The 19,346-nt window shown below is 39.8% G+C and overlaps 1 protein-coding gene across 1 annotated transcript; it reads left to right on the forward strand.

Annotated features, from left to right (window-relative positions):
* The first annotated feature begins 15,352 nt into the window (after positions 1–15,352).
* Positions 15,353–18,999, forward strand: LOC146380245 (uncharacterized). The gene has a single exon (XM_084939193.1). The coding sequence runs from the start codon at positions 15,425–15,427 to the stop codon at positions 18,080–18,082; it is 2,658 nt and encodes an 885-aa protein (XP_084795319.1). The 5' UTR covers positions 15,353–15,424; the 3' UTR covers positions 18,083–18,999.
* Positions 19,000–19,346: the final 347 nt, after the last annotated feature.

The raw sequence follows: 19,346 nt of genomic DNA on the forward strand, positions 1-19,346 counted from the left end.
GCTCTGGCTTGGACAGTTCAATAAGTAACACAATCTCCTGAGGATGCCTCTTTGCTCTGTCCATGATTCCAGCAATCAAAGCACATGCTGTAGACTCCAGCTCAGCTGTGCACTCCACCCAAGGTTATTGTTACTTCGCTGGCAGAATCCACCATGCATGGGAAAGAGATCGGCAGCATGTGAATGGATGTATGAAAAAGAGGCATAATGACTTAAAAGACCAACACTTTTCAGAGCAGTTTGAAAAGCTTTATAGCAGTGCCTATGTGTATAATTTTTTAACAGGGCTATCCTGAGAGTTTACATTTGGGTAAGGAGTTACGCTCTTAACTCTTAAATGTAATGTGAATTATGGCTTAGATTAATACTACCTTTCATTTCTGTTTCGATATAGAGCTGTGTAACAGATAGCACAAAGTGGGTTGGATAAGCATAGAATCAACAAAGCAATAAATTCAGATTAATATCAAAATGTATATAATGTTTGTTTATTTAATGAAAAACAAAAAAGCAAAAATGTCGATGTCTCATAAGCGGGACTAACTGAGCTGTCCTCTCCCAGCTCATAGGTTATCATCTTAAAATTCCCAACTTTACAGCATTAAAAGCATTAAAGCATATTAAAAAAAAGGTTTTGACCTCTCTGGATAGTTTCTCACATCATGAAAGCTCTACATGGGTGATTATTTTTTAATAACTTATACCAGCACAGGCAGTATTTGTGTCTGCTAAGACCAAGTCGCCAAACTCACATTAGCTCCTTTTGAAACTTTTAAATGGGCATATCTGCCTAATATCGTGATTTTGTTTGGTAAATAACATCCAAGAAATTGGTGCTTCTGTTTGCTCAGCCTGTTTCATAGCACTACTTAGTAGTCATATCTCTGTGCAGTTTGTGAATGTAGCTCACTAACCTAGCTAGCTAGCTGGAGGTAGCTGATGTTAGGTCTGCACCTTCTTCAAATATGGTAACTTCTGGATTGAGAATACAAGCAGAGAGTAACACTGAGGATTTAAATTTTAGAGTCCAGACCAATAGGTGACCTAACATTGGTTATATCTAAGTTTTATACAGTCTATGTTCTCAGTTTATGGGCATCATGCTAACCTCAGTTAACAATCTGCAAGCTCTCGCCTCGATATCAAATTCCTCAGAAAGTCAAGTTATTCGTTTCAATCAACCATGTAGACTAATACATGTGACTGAAGAGGTCATATTAAAACCTCTATACTCTGAGTTTTATAAAAGAAACTTTAAACAAACCAACAACTTTATGCTAAACATTACCTTTTTGCCATTGGGGCAGTACAAGGGTGGGGAAGTTGTGATGTCATGAGTTGGTTTTTGTTGGCTATGGGGCAGAAAGAAATAGTGACATTTCAAGACTAGTTTACATTGGTAAAGAGCCCAGCCTCTAACTCCAAGCTGTCTCGGTTGCTTTCTTCCACACGCAGCTGTTAAACATTGTATCAGTGGAATATACAGTCACATAGCAAATAGTGTACGTTTCACACAGTCTGGTACCTTTAACAGCAGTTGTTAAAGTGAAAAAAATCCCAAAGGGTGAGAAAACTTCAACCCAGTGTCCTCATCAGAAGTTCAGGGGTGGATTATTACTCCTTTGCTGTCCAAAGGGAAACAAGCGCAGTAATTAAGTCAATAAATAATTCAGTCTTCTGTTCAGAGAGCCCTTACTGAGCTCTAGTTTGATTTTAAATTAAATTCCTGCTTTGTTTAGACTGTGTATACATCGTGGTGTTATAATATCACTGATAAAGTAACTTTTTATGGTGTCTAACCCACAAGAGGATTGTTGCAGTGCTAATTGGTACTGAAACCACTTATTTCTGAGAGATAACCCAATTTAACAAAGTCATAGCCCTTTTCTTTGACTTCTCAATTAAATCTAAAGTGATTTTGTCCTATCACAGGAGGGAAACAGACTATAAAGGCCATCCAGGTAAGTTAAAGACTATACGTCAAGTAACGCAGAGAGCACCTGAGGTTAAGATCAGCAGCATTTAAAGACCAGTGTGCTCCCACATAAAATAGGTAATAAACCTGAGAGGCATGAGAGACAATACACAAACTAGCAAGTTGCTGTACCAACGACTTTGGTCAATGGCCTATAAAGTACTAGAGACAAACTTAGCAAACATTATGTCAGCAGAGCATACACAATTAAACACCCTTTTTCCCGTAACACTGTTTAGAGTGTGGGAAAAACCTGACGATTGCTCGAGCGGAGGGGATTCTTCAGGAATAAGCCACTCAGCTTGTGTATCTATTTTTGACATGTTACATTCCTTTGCCCCCAGATATTCTCACCCATCTATTAGACATCTACAGCCATTTTTGATGCCTGGGCCTTGTCAAACTGGACAGAGACATGGCTGTGGTCACAGACAGATTTCTCACGAGGTTCAGATGTCAGCTGAGAACGAGACAGGCAAACATGAAAAACTCCAGCAAGAGCTAAATTTAGAGCTGAGATTTTTTATGATGTATCTTTATGACAGCAGCCACAAAAAACTATCACTTTGGACTCAGCCATGACCTGGCAAAAATCAAAACAACCAATATTTCTTCTTCGAGACATCGCCTAATGGTAAATTTTGTGAATATTTTTTGACAAGAGTATTTCAGCGTTGTGTTGGCATCCGTGATTTTTTTTCCAACAAAGTCTGCCTTTTATTTTTTAATATTTACAGAAGTTGTTCAGGTATTTGCTAATTTAGTTTCTTGCTAAATTAGATGAGATAAATGCTAGCAGTGTTGTCTGTATTTTATGATGTATTGAGGTTTTGCAGACATGTGACAACTAATCATGTGAACTTGTCCACCATTTCGTAACAATCACAGTGACAATGTTGGATCAAGTAAATAAGGCCTCCATGGTCACGCAGGCCTAGACACTGGTCAGTGACCATCTGGCAACCAGCTGTCCCAAGGAAAAAAATAGTATTCCCTGTCCAGCTGTGAGTGGTTGCTGGATGTTGATGGCAGTTACTGGAAAATGACGCGAAAGCCCCAGTTACGCAGACCTACAGACCAGTCAGTGATTCCCTGGCAACCACTTGTAACCAGGGAAAAATTAGTATTCTCCAAAGGTTTGCAAAACCCCCTTGTTGTCACGGTTGAGGATAGAGTGGACTCAGGCAGGTCGACCGGTCGGGGCACTGTCCGACCCTGACACTTGTGATTGCTTTGGTCACTAGCATAGTGGTGCAGTCACAGTTTGAATGGAAGTGACGGAGTTGTCTATTAACACTGTCCTGCTTCTCCACACAGTGAAACTGACATGTTCAACAAAACAGGAAACAGTTTGCCTTTAAAGTAAAACGCTTTCAAAAGTGTTGGCTGTAGCTTTGAGGCACAACTTTTACTTTGAAGGTGAAGCTTCCTAGTGAAGTTTTTTTGAGTTGAACTACCACTTGGCTAGGAGTTAGCAAGTGTTTGCAGAAACGCATAAAAACTACAGGCAACTGCTGTCATTAGCTATAAACCAAAGCAATCTGTAGGAGGTTTTTGGTGAAGCAGTTTCTTTCTCCTAGCAACTCCTAGCACCAATGGCAACCGGTCAAGGAATACACATTTCCAGTGAGTGGTTGGCTCAAATCTCTTACAGCAGACAGTATGTATGAGGTCAGGGGAGAAACCTCAATAGGTAATTAGAAAGTATCCAGGATGCGGCTACTGGCACCATGTTTTACCGTGAGCTGAATCCAGCATAAAGATTAAGTTGTAGCACTATAAGAAGTATAAGAGCCAAACTGTTTCCTGCTGCTATAGCTTTTATAGCTTTTAAAATCGCCCCTTTAATAAAGTTCAGCCACTAACCTGTTAAATCTAGTAAAATCTGTTGTCTCAAAGTAATGGGAATGAACTTTATTCTGATGAACCTACATATCGTACAGTAGCTTTTATAGAGATGAAAAGCAAGAACAGATACCTACCACCTGCACGCCTTACTGAAATTATGTGCTGCAGTTCATACAGTCATAATGTTGCTTAGGATTTGTAATCATCTAATAGTCCTAAAGAAATGCTTTTTCTCAAAAAAGACAAAAAAACTGCTGAAAAGGCTTGAGTATCAGAACCTACGTGGGTGGTTAAAGACTTGATCCTTGCTTATTTGGCACCTGGAAAGAGCTTTTATGTGGCTGGGAAGCACAGGCCTGCAGCTTGGAGAATTCCTGTTCAGAGTGCAGCGGTGACATCTGGTGAACTGTACCATTCATCATTAAAGAATATGCAAATTGTTATGTGGGATTATTTTTTATGTCAGATTTTCTTCCTTGATCCTATTAGAGGCCGTTCAACTAGCTACCTGCCAGCAAACTCGTGCAACAAAGTACAATAACACCAGTGATACCATTGTTACACTCTTGATTGCTCCTTTCATGATCTTAGTTGTTATGTAAGCTTTCCCTTTACAGTGGTTAAGTTTAGGTTCTGTATTAGATATTTAACCCAACAGAATCATCAAGATGCTACTAAACTGTAAGCTTGTTTAATGCTGAAGTGCTGATTTTTTTCTTTTCAAGCCACAGAGTCCGAGGAGAGTTCAGGAGGTTGTGTACTAAAAGAACTCAAATCCTGGAATTCAGCCTCTCAGCTTCTCACATTTGTGCGTAAAAAGATATCATAAAAGAAACGTAAGAATTCAGTATCAGACAGGCTTCTTGGGGTTTTATCTCACTTAAGCTTGGGCCAGTGACGTTGAATGAATAATCATCAATCCATCATTAGCAAGGTCTTGCCAAGGCCGTATTTATGATGACATCAGTGCTTGTATTGGCTCCAGCTTATCTGTAAAGCTTGAGCTTTCCTGTGCTCTGTGTTCCATGAAAGTGATGGATTTTCAGTAAAGATCGAGCAAAGTCTCTGTGGATTTCTGGGAGTCCCCTCTTTTGGCCCCATATCTCCGTCATCCTTGCAGTAGACTTTATGTTGTTTCTAGGTTTTTCAAAGTTCTCCAAAGCACAGTTTGGACCGGTTACAGTGTCTCATACTTTACTGAGTATTTCCCAAAAACGTAGCCAGAACCCAGTTGTTTTTAGGGGTCAGTGATGGGAATATGTTGGAAAATATCCATTTAGAGGAAGAGTCAAGGTTTAATGCTGGATGCCCACTCTTAGTCATTTCTCCAAAACTCTTTGTATGTAATTAAGGCAGCCTCTGATGTATTTCAGCACTCATTTTATAAGGTTTAAACGCTCTATGGCAGGTGGCATCCCATGTAAGAATTTACGGTTTGGTTCTTCAGGTTAGTGCAAACGAGGCAAGTTTTATGAAGCAAATACTGAGCAGTTGTGGTCACCACCATGATAGAGAAACATTGCTTCAATTATTTTGTGGTAACTGTGATATGTTTTTGGAAAATATGAAACTCATGGAAAAGCAGTTCTACTATTTCCCACCTACTGGTCAATCAAACAGTGTTTATCAACTCATTTCCATTCTTCATAATTACATCACAAAGCTTTGAGTGGATCTATAGAAAGTCAAAAATAAAGTTACAGTGTGAGCAACAATTTTTTTACCACCTCCTGCATGGGAAAGGATTGTACTTTACCTTATGTTGAACTGCTGGTTTTTGCAAAGTTACAGAAATTGTCAATGATGGATGCCAAGTCCATTAAGACCCCAGTCGCACAGGCCTAGAGATTGATTGGTGACCTCCCCAACAACAGCCATTCACAAGGGAAAATGTATGTTGCCCAATCAGTTGGTAAGTGGTTGATGGAGAATGCTGGTTTTAGCTATGAAATTAGTTGCCAAAGCCCAGTCATAAAGGTAGCCCAACTGATAATCACAGGTCGATAATGAAAAATGTGGAAAAACTGGAAAAAGTACAACACAAACTGGATGCAGAGAGTGTTCACCTTCAAAGGAAAAGTTTCGCCTATCCAGCAACACATCACAAGTTTTACTTTGAAGTCAAACATTCTCAGTTGCCAGTTTGAGTCGTACTTTTTCAAGTGAGTGGCATCATCTATGCAAACTTTGAGCAACTACAGCAATCTACTAACAACCAAAACAAACAAAATTGGGTTTTGGTGCAGTACCCTCTTTGCAACTTTGCCAACCAATCAGGAATACAAAGCTTCCCTTAGAGACCAAAGGTTGCCAAGGGGTTTCTGAACAGTCTTTGAAAACATGTTGTTCTACAGGCAAGAGCTAAGAGTTCATAGTGTCATTTTTCCCTTCCTCATAAATAAAAATCCCCATGTTTTTGTAGACATGTTCCTTACGTCTTTCCACTTATCCCGTTAGTAGAATATGACGAAAATCTTCTGGAGCCCAGGTGAAAAAATTCCAATATTAATGAGTTCTGTCAAACTTTAATTCAAAACTTTACATCATGCAAGGGATGTTTTTGTAATTCTACTCTTTTGACTTGCTTCACATAGTAAACTTTGTCTTTGTTTCCATAAACCTCCAGCCAATGCGGTGTAAAAATAAGAGTGTAAGTCTGACTGTTGTGGATTGTGGTGGTGGTTTTAACCTGTATTGCATCAGCAAGTGTTTTGACTTTCATGCACATCTTGGTAGCATTCCCATTTTCTTTCTTCTTCTGGCGCTGCTTCTCATGATAATCCCATGTGCCAAATAGTTTCACACATTAGCGCTCAACTGGCTCAAACCATTGGGCCAATTCCAAGTCTTCCTATGCATACACATGTAAACACGATCAGAAGATTGACAATACTACTGACATACACTCTAACGTCTGCCAATGGATTTGATCAGTCAGAGTCTAAAAAACAACAAATTACTACTTCACTTCCTGTGATGACTTTCCATTGTACTGGCAGCAGATCTTCTCATGTTTCTCCACAGCAATGGTGCACATTCAAAGTTCAGCATATCAGAAAAGATGAAAACTAAGCCAGGTTACTTCGGGGACAATCCAAAGGTCACTGTTATTTTTCATGACTGTGTAATTGAAGACCGCTCCTTTTACGTAGCCCTGCGCCTGATCTGAGGAACGTGTTCACTTGTGCGTAATGTTTTGATGCGATTGGCAGCAGTTTAAGCCTTTTATGTTATCACTGTTGTGATTGTCATTCAATCTGTATGGTGTTATTCATAAAAGTTAGAAAAACTAAAGCTTTCACACAGTCATAAAGTCATGCGAAAGTGTTCACTTTTATACGAAACTAGGCACCAATCATTCAGAAGCTTGTTGTAACTAGTAACTAATTTATATGTTTTGACTTTATCAGTCTCTCACAGCCTTATGGAGGAAATTTGGCCCACTGTTCTTCAGAACATTGCTTTAGTTTACTGAGATTTGTGGCCATTCATTTGTACAGTTCTCTTAAGGACCACAGCATTTCAGTAGGTTCAGATCTGAACTTTGACTCAGTCATTGCAACACACTGATTCTTATTTTCTTTTTCCGTCACTCTGGCCTCACATTTGACTCTAAAACACTAAAGGAATTCATAGTCAACTGCAAGGTGGCCGTCTTGTGGGTATAAAACAAGCTCAAACCATCACCCCTCCACCACTATGTTTGACAGTTGGTATGAGGTGTTTGTGCTGATATGCAGCATTTGGTTCTCACCAAAGACGGCACTGTGTATTATGGCCAGACATCATCACTTTGAAATTGAACTTTGCAAACATAAACCATGCTGCAATGTCCTTTGTTGAGATGAGTGTAGAGGCTTTCTCCTGGCAACCCTTCCAAACAAATCAAACTTGTTCAGTCTTTTTCCTGCTGTACTGTCATGAACTTTAACATTAACATACTTTTTTTCCCAGTTTCTCTGAGCATTGCATGGCCCGGCTGCAGGGTGAATTTGCTGGAACGTCCAATCCTACGAGGACTATAGCATTGCGTTAACACACACCTGAATGCTCCAGACCAGAAAACAGTCAAAACCTCTCCAGGTACTCACTTCATCAGCTAATGAGGTACATTTGATTAGCAGCACCTGGTTGCTACTTACCATCTTAATTCCTATGGAAGCATTGACCATATACTTAGTTTTTACCATGACTGAATTTTTCGTTTTTTGCATGACTGTATAAATGTATAAATTTGGGCTGATAGAACTTTTAGAACTGTGGCAGAAACTGTTATCAGTGAGGACTGAGTTGGTCAACCCTGGGCCAAAACAAATCCAACCAGCTGCTGGATTTCTGTTCTAGCTTGTTCAGCAGTGAGTCCAATGTATCCCAGCGTTGCAAAGCCAGTGCACATTTCCTGTCCCTGTTTCCTGTTGAATATCAAACTGCTATAGAGACTCATCAAGACACACGGCTGCTGCACGTGCAGCTACAGCTCCCACCAGCTGCACATGGTTGCAATTAATGCAAGAACTTGTCTTAATATCTGTTTTTACTGCTTTTAAGCAGATGAGCAGCACCTCAGGATATAAGACTGCAGTGTAGGCCATAAGAGAAATGAAAATAAAGCAAACCTAAACTGCAGATACTTTGGTTTCTGGAATTGTTGGCAAAAGAAACCAAAGAATTTACAGCTCTTGGAGCAGCTGTGTGAATGTATTGAAAAACCTACAGCTGTCGGTTCAATGAAAGAAAATTCACAGTGGCAGGGTCCAATGAAATATGAAAAGGCATGGAATTCAAAGCCATACTCATTTTTCAATGCACTAAATCAAACCATGTCTGTCCTTTTTCAGTTGATATTTGTCCAAAAATGACAAAAAACGGGGGGGAAAGTAATGTTGATTTCACTGACAGATGTGAAATGGTGATTTCCCTTCCTCCAGGCCAGACTATCCACAACCGTCCTTGCAGCTCATCAGGGAGTCTGAAATGTCCATCGCTGCCCCACCCTAACACACAAAAACACAGATAGACACATGCACACAAATGAATAACTTATTATATACTTTGTCTCTTTATCAACCACTATTTTTATTGTAAGTTTAGAAAGTGAGATTTTTTTTAAGAGCTCAGGCAACTTTCGAGAAAAAAATATCAGCTGTCATTTTAAAGCTGACTTTTAAGGCTTGTTCTTTTCTTTTCTTTTTCTTCTTCGATGTCCTTCACTGTGATGGCATGCCACACATGGTAAGCTCTGACATTCACATACATTATGAAAATCAGGACAGTGAAGGATGTATGTCTGTCATGTATTCTGCTGGTTTATCCTTCTCAGTTTTAGTTCATTCCCTTATTTTTTTCAGCCTGAAGTTATCTGACACTTTAGACACGCTACAAAATTCCCAATGCACTCAACCTTCCCTTTAACCCCTACCTCACCTGCCCCCTTGAATTTGATCAAATTTGAGCATTTTCAGAATTTTTATTTTAGCAATTTAACTACATGTTGCACGGTGGGATTATCATTTTGCTTGTGGTTTTTTTTCACCTAGGTCATCCATCCACTGTGTACTTCTGTTAAACTAGTGTCACTGTTGAAGGCTTCTAAAGCCCACTGGTACTTATGCAATATGATAATGGGCTGCAAATAAACTTTGCTGTCCTTGACATGAAATTAAATTAAAACTTAGACATGTTGGAACATCTCCTTCTTCCATTAAAGTACTTCTAGTAATACTTCATGACATAAGTGGTTAATATAGCTTTTCCAGTGACTCAACCGGGTAACAGATGATGCCATCATGCTGTTGCACTAACACATGGACCCGTAGAGGTTTACAGCAGTTTCAGTTGTTTCAGGTGTGTGTGTGTGTGTGTGTTAGGGTTTCTCTAGCTTTCAAGTGACAAGACTTGATAAAACCATGGACCTTGTTACTAGTGGATGTCCTTTCTACTTTCTGAACATCGGCCAGTTTCAAAGGACTTCTAGAAGGACCATTTGAAATATTGATCATCAAGAGCGCACAACGCAAACATGTGTACAGGTGTCAAATTCAAATTTTAAGTAAGCACAGCCTTCTAGCTTAAGCTGAAGAACTTGGCAAAAATATTTCAACGTCAAACTGTAAACATCACACAAGCAGGTCAAACATCCAAGAGAAGTAACAACCAGCGGGAAAACGTCTGTAAAACTTCTACAACCACTCCCGTCATCTAACATTACACCTCGCCTTCTATGTCTGTTGTTATTATTGGCTGGGCCACGTTTCAGAAGAGTAGCAGTGTCCTTCCGAGGTATTTCTCAACACTCTTTTAATGACAAACCTTTCCATGTCCTCTGACCCGAACAGCTCAGTCCCCAGATACACAGTAGCGGAGTGATTCCAGATGGATGGAGTCTATGGTTGGAAATTCTGTCACTGTTAGAGCATCATCGCCACAATTTCCTGTATTAATTTCTTTCCAAAACTAGCAAGCTTCAGTCAAACCAGTCACTAAAGAGTGCGGGTGCTATTTGCCCAAATTTGCCTTGAACTGTTTTTATTCATGACCATATTTACTGTGACCTATTTGACTGATGCAGACTAGCAGACAATCAAGTCCATTACCAAACCAGAACCAGGTGTTCTATGTAAAAGACCCAACTTCACTTTTCTTCTCTGAAAGCTTTTATAGCATCTGTAAAAGTCATTCCTATCAATATGCAATGCACAATGCATTTAAGCAAGGATAGTGTGTCTGCTATCAAATAACTTCTCACCCAGTTACATTTCCCCTGTGCCAATAACACAGTCTGTGAACTTTATTCAGAATCTGTCCAACAAGTGTGGATATGCTACTGGTATAAACACGGCCGTCAATAAGAAAAACAGGTGTTCTTTTAAGCGCTCTCCATTCACATATCAGCATCCACTCAGCTGCATGATTGCGGATGGTGGGAGAATAAGGTGGTCCGAACTCTGTGTTGGACACAGAACCCGGTGGTGTCAACTACTGTGAGGACGCATATGCTCAACAAATTATGTAATATTACCTACTCATAAAATTTGACAGTGAGATCAGCTGGCAAAATTTTCTTTCTTTTTTTCACTGGCTTTTCTTGATGCATGGTAAGACACTGAGCTTTGAATGTTTCCATGAATCATACAGCAGCTGGATTACTTTTTTCTTCCACGCTGGGTGGGATGACCAGATATTTGAAGTCTTTGAAAAAAGCATGTTGTTGCCAAGATATTGCAAATTAACTATCTTGAAAATGTTGGCGTGAGCTGAGCCTATCTAGTGTGGTAATAGAGGAAGAGGAAATGGGGATGTGGTGTGAAGCAGAGCATGCACTAAATGCTAAAATGGCCCAACTAAAATACACTCACCAGCCACGTTGTCAGGTACACCTTGCTAATATCAGATCGGATGCCTTTTTGCCTTCAGAACTGCCTCAATTCTTCACAGCATTGATTCAGCAAGGGGATGGAAACATTCCTCAGAGATAGTTGGTCCATATTGACACGATAGCATCACACAGTTGCTGGAAGCACTCATCAGAAGATGGGTACACTGTGTTCATAAAGTGATGGACATGGTCAGCAATGATACTCAGGCAGGCTGTGCTCAGCTGGTTACAAGGAGCCCAAAGTGAGCCAGGAAAATATCATCCACATCATCACCCCAACACAAGCTCTAACAGCTGATACAAGGCAGGATGGATGCTTTTATGTTATTTATGATAATTTTTTGACCCTAACATGTGACAGAAATTGAGACTCATCAGACCAGTCAACGTGAGCGCCTGTGAATTATAACTACAGTTTCCAGCTCTTAGCTAACAGTAGGTGCACTCAATGTGATCTTCCACTCACTGTTTCATGGTCAGAAATAATGTGCATTCAGAGATGCTCTGCTTCAAACAATGGTTGGAATGATTGGCTATTTGAGTTAGTGCTGTCTTCCTAGCAGCTTGGCACAGTTTGACTCTTCTCCTCTGACCTCTGAACTGCCTGGCATCAATAGGGCATTTTTGCCCAGAGAACTGCAGCCCAGTTGATATTTTCTCTTTGTCAGACCATTCTCTGTAAAGATGGTTGTGTGGGAAAATCCCAGTTTCTGGAATACTCAGAAACTCAGGCACTTAAATCACCTTTATTCCCATTCTGACGCTCAGTTTGAACTTCAGCTGGTCATTGTGACCATTTCTACAAACCTAATGCTGACTGGTTGATTAGACGTTTGCATGAACAAGCAGTGGAATATGAGCAACTGATTAAGTTTTCAGAATTCATGATAGCAGCGGCTGCATACTAATAATTATCTGGTATAAAGTTTAAAATGAGCTGCAACTTGGTTCAAATATCAATATCAATATCCACATTCACATATCAGCGGATCATCAAGTTGTGTGGATAAATGCCATAACCAATACTAGTTATTTTATTGCTAGTATTGAGACATCAGTGTCAGTAGTTAAGTTTTGTATTCTTATACTGTATCAGTGTTAAAGGATTTTTCAAATGAGAAAATCTGCAGTTGCTATCTGCAAGAACACCTACTTCTGGGATTAGCTGATCGTTCAAATGTGGTCAAAAGTCTGGAAAGTGCAAATACCACAGTATGTAAATAGAGGCCAAGTGTACATAAATATTTCAATTTAGCATTCAGCTGCATCCAAGTGGCATCTAAGTGGGAATCCACAGGCTGCTTCATTCTGTTTTAACTGGAAGGCTTTGAGCTTCAGATTTACCTCAAATCCTCTGCAGCTGGATGCAGAGACAGCCTTTACACCAAGAACCACCGGGTGTGAAATGGATTATTTAATGAAGATATCTTTACTTTGCATATGCCACCTATCCAGACTTTTTTTTAGCATCGCAGATATTGCTATAATATGGGAATGAGGCAGATTCTGGCTAACAAAGTGTTAGTGTGGATTTGATTTAAAGCCCACTAAATTGGGGATTTCCACCCTTCAGAAAGGGTCGAGTTTTATTTTGATAGTGTCCCTCATTCTGGGATTTGCGGTATTTTTTACAGAGAGTATAGTGAAGGAAAAAAAGAGGCATCTAGCCAATGAAAGTTAAGTCATTTATACTGCTTGTCTTCTTACATCTCTTGTGTTTGTCTACCTGTCATGGAAAAAAAAGCCAAAATGACATCAGACAGCTACTGTGACATTATTGCCTAAAAGATTCAAGACCACCTTGACATTTAGAGAAATTGTTTTATTTGCTTTGTAATCAAGAGCTGAGAGAGGATACCTCTCTCTTGCCTCTAGGGTAATTGGAAACTCTAGCAAGGAAAAAGCTACTAAGCAACTAAGGGTGATGAGGGTAAAGTGGAGACACCTTGAAACTGGACACAATGAAGTAAACTACAGACCCATGACTATCAAAATAATACAGGAAGTCATGAAACAGGGACTCACTAACATTGAGACAGAGAATTAACTTTATATTGGAAATTCAGGGAAGGCTAGGAATACCACAAACACAACAGTAACTGTCACAAAAGAAACAAGGCTGAAAACACAATAAGCAACCAAAGAATCAAAGTGAAGACGATTATTAAAAAGGAGAACAAAAACACAAAACCCTGTGTCAAAATCGAGGACCATAACAGAAATGACACACAAGAAGTGCACAGATAACGTGTTTTTTATTCCTTTATTCCATCATTAACTGTTGCTTTATATGTTGATATTTTACAGGTTATGCAAATGAGACATAATGTTTGATTTGTGTACTGGGAGGCAGATTTTGTTGCTTGTGTTACCTTTTCCTTGTGTGAAGTGCTGTTAGCTCTCATACCCAGTATATGAAAGGAAGCAATCTTTAAGCTCAAAGCAAAAAAAATAAAATAAAAAATAAGAGTGACTAAGCCTATTTGCTTTTGATGATTCTGCCACCTTGCCGGAAAACATCTGGTTTATTACAGGCATTAAATATAATGCGCTAAAACCACCACTAAAACCAGAGTAAAAGCTCTTAGCTTTGAAAGTTCATGTGCATCGATCTTTAAGCCTTTTTACTTCTTTTTTATTGAAGATTAGGACATAATCCAACACTAAAGCCAACAGTCACCCTCCAAGTGTTCTAAGCCTTGAGCTGTTGGTCCATCTCTCCTCAGCATGTGCAGTGTCAGTGATGTGACCCATGTCATCAAGAACAGGCTGAGGAAACAGATTCCTGGAACCTCACCATATGTGGAGGAAAAGCCGTGGGTGGTAGTGACGTAAAACACACTCAAAGGACATACTATTAAGACCCCCAAAACAACATTCCCTTCTTTTCTGCTTTCCCTTTCAACCAGGTAGACCTATCTGCAGCATTTAGAGCATAAATGTTTACCTCCAAGTACTGGTAAATAGCAAAGAAATGTTAGTTGGCATTATAGAAAAATCAAATGCTAAAAATTCTCTCATTGTTGTTCAGCACTGGTTTCAGGGCTGACTTCAGAAAACTAAACAGAAATGATGTCATGCAGGAGAAAACTGATGCTGTTTCTTTGTATTAATGCTACAACAGCCACACAATTACTAGTTAATGTGCTTTTACCGAACCCAAGTGTGTTCATGACTGGTCCTTTGCCCATATCTTTGTAAATAATGATTCATGTAACGTAACGCTGCCAATGTGAAAGCACGGAGCCATTAGAGAAATGACGTAGCCTGGCAGAAAGACCGTAAAATGCACCCAATTCAGAGTTCACACAGTGACGCACACACACACACACACACACACACACACTCGCACACGTAAACACACGCACACATGTAGGAGCATATGATATAAAGTTTGAGGGAGGGAGATTGTTAAATAGGCCTGTGGGGATTGTTGGCAGAACTCCATCCAGCAGAGCAGGGATTAAAAAAAGTGTGCACATGCCCATATTTGGCTGTACATGCACCTGTTATGCATTTTATACTTCTTTCTTTTTGTGAGTCTCACACAGAGACCAACTGTAGCTTCTCTAACTCAATGCAGTTGCTTTTTCTGAAAAGAAAAAACCTGGACTTTCTATTTTTCAGCACAAATCATCATCCTCTACACCCTGATTCAGTCCACCCAATGCTTTCACTCACTGTATGTGCAAACTGTCTGGTTATGATACCCAGTAACACTTCAACGAGTTACCAATACAACGCAAACAAAATGAATTTGTCTTGAAAGGTGCTGTATAAATAAAACTGTACTTTTACTTACTTTCTTTACTCACTTTGTATGTTATTGCAATAATACTTCTTTTTTTTTTTTTACAAAAATAACAGGGATTGAAACTTTATTGGTAATTTTCCAAGTAAAAAAATTATCCTCATTCAAAAGTCATGTAAGAACCTCATTGGCTTACGGAATGTTGATGTTATTTAAAAAACAATTCATACAAAAATATGACCTCATTCAAAAATGTCATGTGACAACCTCATTGGCTTATGGAATTCTGATGTCACAGGCTTCTAAAGCTTTGATCCTTTGAAGCTTTGATCCTCATGAATTCTTAAGTAGGGGTGAGGATGTACAACTTTTAGTCCGTTATTTGCAGCACTTGTGTTAGCAGCATTCAAACGTTCACCAGTAAAGTTTTCAAACATTTGGATCCTTTCCGTACTCACGGTATACAGACTCCAACATGTCTCAGAAACAGCAAGAAAGACAAGAAGTTGACCCCAGCTCTATTCCATGGTATGAGTCCCTAGACCCTTATATCAGCTCTCTTCCTTGGGATGAACAGGTAGAGTTAGAGGAAAAGCGACTGGAAGAAATGGAGAATGAAAATCTCATGAACAGAGAGAAGATTAAGATCCTGACGGAAGAAAATGAGAGAAAGAGCGCTAAATTAGAAGAATTATCCTACCAGCTTCAAGAAAAACGGGGTATTATTGAGGAGAAACAATGGGCTCTCCAAGACGAGAAGAATCAGGAGCTCCAAGAAAAGCTTGATGGAGCTCTGGAAAAAAATAAAGATCTGCTCCAAAAGGAGAAAAAAGAGAGCATAAAACAGGAAAACATGCTCAAGAAGAATCAGGAGCTCCAAGAGAAGCTTGACGAAGCTCTGGAAAAAAATAAAGATCTGCTCCAAAAGGAGAAAAAAGAGAGCATAAAACAGGAAAACATGCTCAAGAAGAATCAGGAGCTCCAAGAGAAGCTTGACGAAGCTCTGGAAAAACTGAAAGAAATCCACCAAGAAGAGAAACAACAGTCCACACAGCAGAGAGACATGCAGAGCAAACTCCAAGCCATGGAGGAAAAATACAAAGCGCTGCAGGTGAAACATGATAAAACTCTGCAAAAAAACCAACAGTTGCTTCAAGACAAGAAGCAAATGGAAATGGAAAAGAAAGAAATGGACTCCAATGTTGACGAGATGGAGGAAAAATACAGATTGCTCCAAATCAGGCTCGAGAAAACAGTGCACAGAAATAAAGAGTTCATTCAAGAGAGAGAGCAACAAGAAATGCTCGAGAAAGAAACGGACTCTAAGCTTGAAGTCTTGGAGGAAGAACTGAAAATGCTGCAAATGACTCTTGAGGAAACACTGCTCAAAAATAAAGAGATGCTTCACGAGAAAGACCAACAGAAAATACATCAGGAAGAAATGGATTGCAAGCTGAGGAACATCGAGAAACAAAATGAAGGCTTGCAAGCTATGCTTGATGAAGCTCTGGAGAGAAAGAAAGAGATCCTTCACGAGAAAGACCAACAGAAAATACAAAAGGAAGAAATGTATTGCAAGCTGAAGAACATCAAGACACAGAATGAAGGCTTGCAAGTTATGTTTGATGAAGCTCTGGAAAGAAATAAAGAGTTGCTTCACGAGAAAGACCAACAGAAAATACAAAAGGAAGCAATGGATTGCAAGCTGAAGAACATCAAGACACAGAATGAAGGCTTGCAAGTTATGCTTGATGAAGCTCTGGAGAGAAATAAGGAGATCCTCCAAGACAAGAAACAACAGCCCGTAGAGCAGAGTGACCTGCAGAGCAAACTCCAAGCCATGGAGGAAAAACACAAAGCTCTGCAGGTGAAGCATGACAAAACTCTGCACAAAAATCAACAGTTGCTTCAAAACAAGAAGCAAATGGAAATGAAACAGAAGGAAATGGACTCCAAGCTTGAGGAGATGGAGGAAAAACACAGATCGCTCCAAATCAGGCTCGATAAAAAAGTGCACAGAAATAAAGAGTTCATTCAAGAGAGAGAGCAACAAGAAATGCTCGAGAAAGAAACGGACCGCAAGTTTGAAGTCTTGGAGGAAAAATGCAAAATGCTCCAAATAACTCTTGAGGAAACACTCCTCAAAAATAAAGAGTTGCTTCACGAGAAAGACCAACAGAAAATACAACAGGAAGAAATGGATTGCAAGCTGAGGAACATCGAGAAACAAAATGAAGGCTTGCAAATAATTCTTGATGAAGCTCTGGAGAGAAATAAGGAGATCCTCCAAGACAAGAAACAGCAGCCCGTAGAGCAGAGCGACCTGCAGAGCAAACTCCAAGCCATGGAGGAAAAACACAAAGCTCTGCAGGTGAAGCATGACAAAACTCTGCACAAAAATCAACAGTTGCTTCAAAACAAGAAGCAAATGGAAATGAAACAGAAGGAAATGGACTCCAAGCTTGACGAGATGGAGGAAAAACACAGATCGCTCCAAATCAGGCTTGATAAAAAAGTGCACGGAAATAACGAGCTGCTTCAAGAAAAAGACCAGCAGAAAATACAACAGGAAGAAGAAAAACTTATTCTCCAGAGGAAAAATCAAGTACTCCAAGAATTGTATAATGAAACGAAGTACAAAACAACTGTACTGGAAGGAGAAAAGACAAAACTGGAAAATCAATGCTCAGCGATGCAGAGTAGCATCAATGAAATGCTGAGAAAAAATACAGAACTTGAAGAACTTTCTAAGACCTTGAAGCACAAAAACACTGAAATCCAGGCGCAAAAGCAAGAACAACAGAAAACACATAAAGACCTGCAGTGTAGACTTCAAGATATCCAGAAGAGAAACCAGCAGCTGGAAGACATGCACACAGATGTGCACAAGGCAAAGCGAATAGAGGAGGCAACAGTTAAAGAACTGAAAGACCATCTTAAAGAAAAACAAGAACAATTAGAAGACATGGTGAAAAGATGCAGCAAACTTGAGAAAGAAAACACAGAAACAATGGATGAGCTGAAAACCCTCATCATTGAGAAAAAAGTGCTCGTGGAAGAGTATCTGAAAAAGAAGAAAAAACGCTTCTTCTGGTTCTGGAGGAGAGACACTGCTGCTTCTCACCTGATGTAACCTCGTCTTCCTCCACCTCTATTCCATCTTCATTTTCCCCCTTCCCCTTCCCCTCCCTCCCTTTTCTTTTTTCACCCTCACCCCCCGACCAGTCCCGGCAGTTGACTGCCCCCTCCTGAGCCTGGTTCTGCCATAGGTTTCTCCTTTAGGTTTCTTTCACTTTAAAGGAGTTTTTCCTATCCACTGTCGCCTGGTGCTTGCTCAGAGGGGATAGTTGGGGTTTTCTCTCCTCTCTCTCTTTCCTTCTTTCTATCCCCCCTTTTCCCCCTTCTACCTTTTCCTTTACCCAATAAACACAATTGGCCACATTTTACATGTGTTTGAAAAATGTCTTCATTCAACAATAATTCATCTTAGGTATAAAAACAAGAAATGGGTAATAGCTGCATGTGTGTTTGTGTGTGTGCATAATATACATACTTTCATCCCAGAAGGAATTAATACTAGATGGGTAGAGACAGGTTTTAAAGACTAGAAATGAAAACATGTGAGTCCTGTCTTTAAATAAAAATATAGAATTCCCTATATTCCTATCTATTCCAAACAACGGTAGTAAGTAACAAAGTTTCAAATTTGTCTTTCCCTTTGACTCTTAATTTATTAACCATGAACAAGAGGTCAGAGGTCAAATGTGGCACGATACCTTAAATCTTTCTATGATACTTTCTGTATTTGGACCAGAGATGGGCAACACCGCATAGTCTGATTACTTTTTTCAAGTAACGAGTAAAGTAAGGGATTACTATTGCAAAAAAGGTAATTAGATTACTGTTACTTTCCCGTAAGCAGGCTACATTACTGCGTTACTAATCCTCGTCATTTTCTTCGCGAGAGTGTCTCATGACAATGACGTACGAGCGTGCGACGTCCGTGGCAGCAACAGACGTGTGCAGATCAACAAAGGATACTATGGAGTGCAGGAGAGAGTACGACCATGCAGGGTTTAAAGCTTGGAAGTACTGACATTACTTTGACTTTGATTCTGTAAAAAGTGACAAAAACATTGAAAATATACGGTAGTGAAGTAGAGTTTTTGTGATTAAGTTCTTAGCTCCCTGTTTTAGTTTTGTTGTCGTCCTCCCCGGTGTTCCCCTGACACTCTTGGTATTTGATGCATGAAGGCTTCCTCGGCTCAGCTCCCGTCTCCACACCCTGCCGTCACCGGAGAGGTGACCAATGGACCACAGCGCTGCACACCCCTGGCAACTTTGGGGGTAAAGCTACTGGTTTGTGGTGGTTGCCAGGTGAAATCAGGGTCTGCTGC

Source organism: Perissodus microlepis, chromosome 9 (genome assembly GCF_051167445.1).
Source record: "Perissodus microlepis isolate ML-2025 ecotype Zambia chromosome 9, ASM5116744v1, whole genome shotgun sequence".
NCBI classification, from domain to species: Eukaryota; Metazoa; Chordata; class Actinopteri; order Cichliformes; family Cichlidae; genus Perissodus; species Perissodus microlepis.

Coding starts and splice junctions, on each gene's coding strand:
- LOC146380245 (XM_084939193.1), top strand. CDS start 15,425: ATGTCTCAGAAACAGCAAGAAAGACAAGAAGTTGACCCCAGCTCTATT.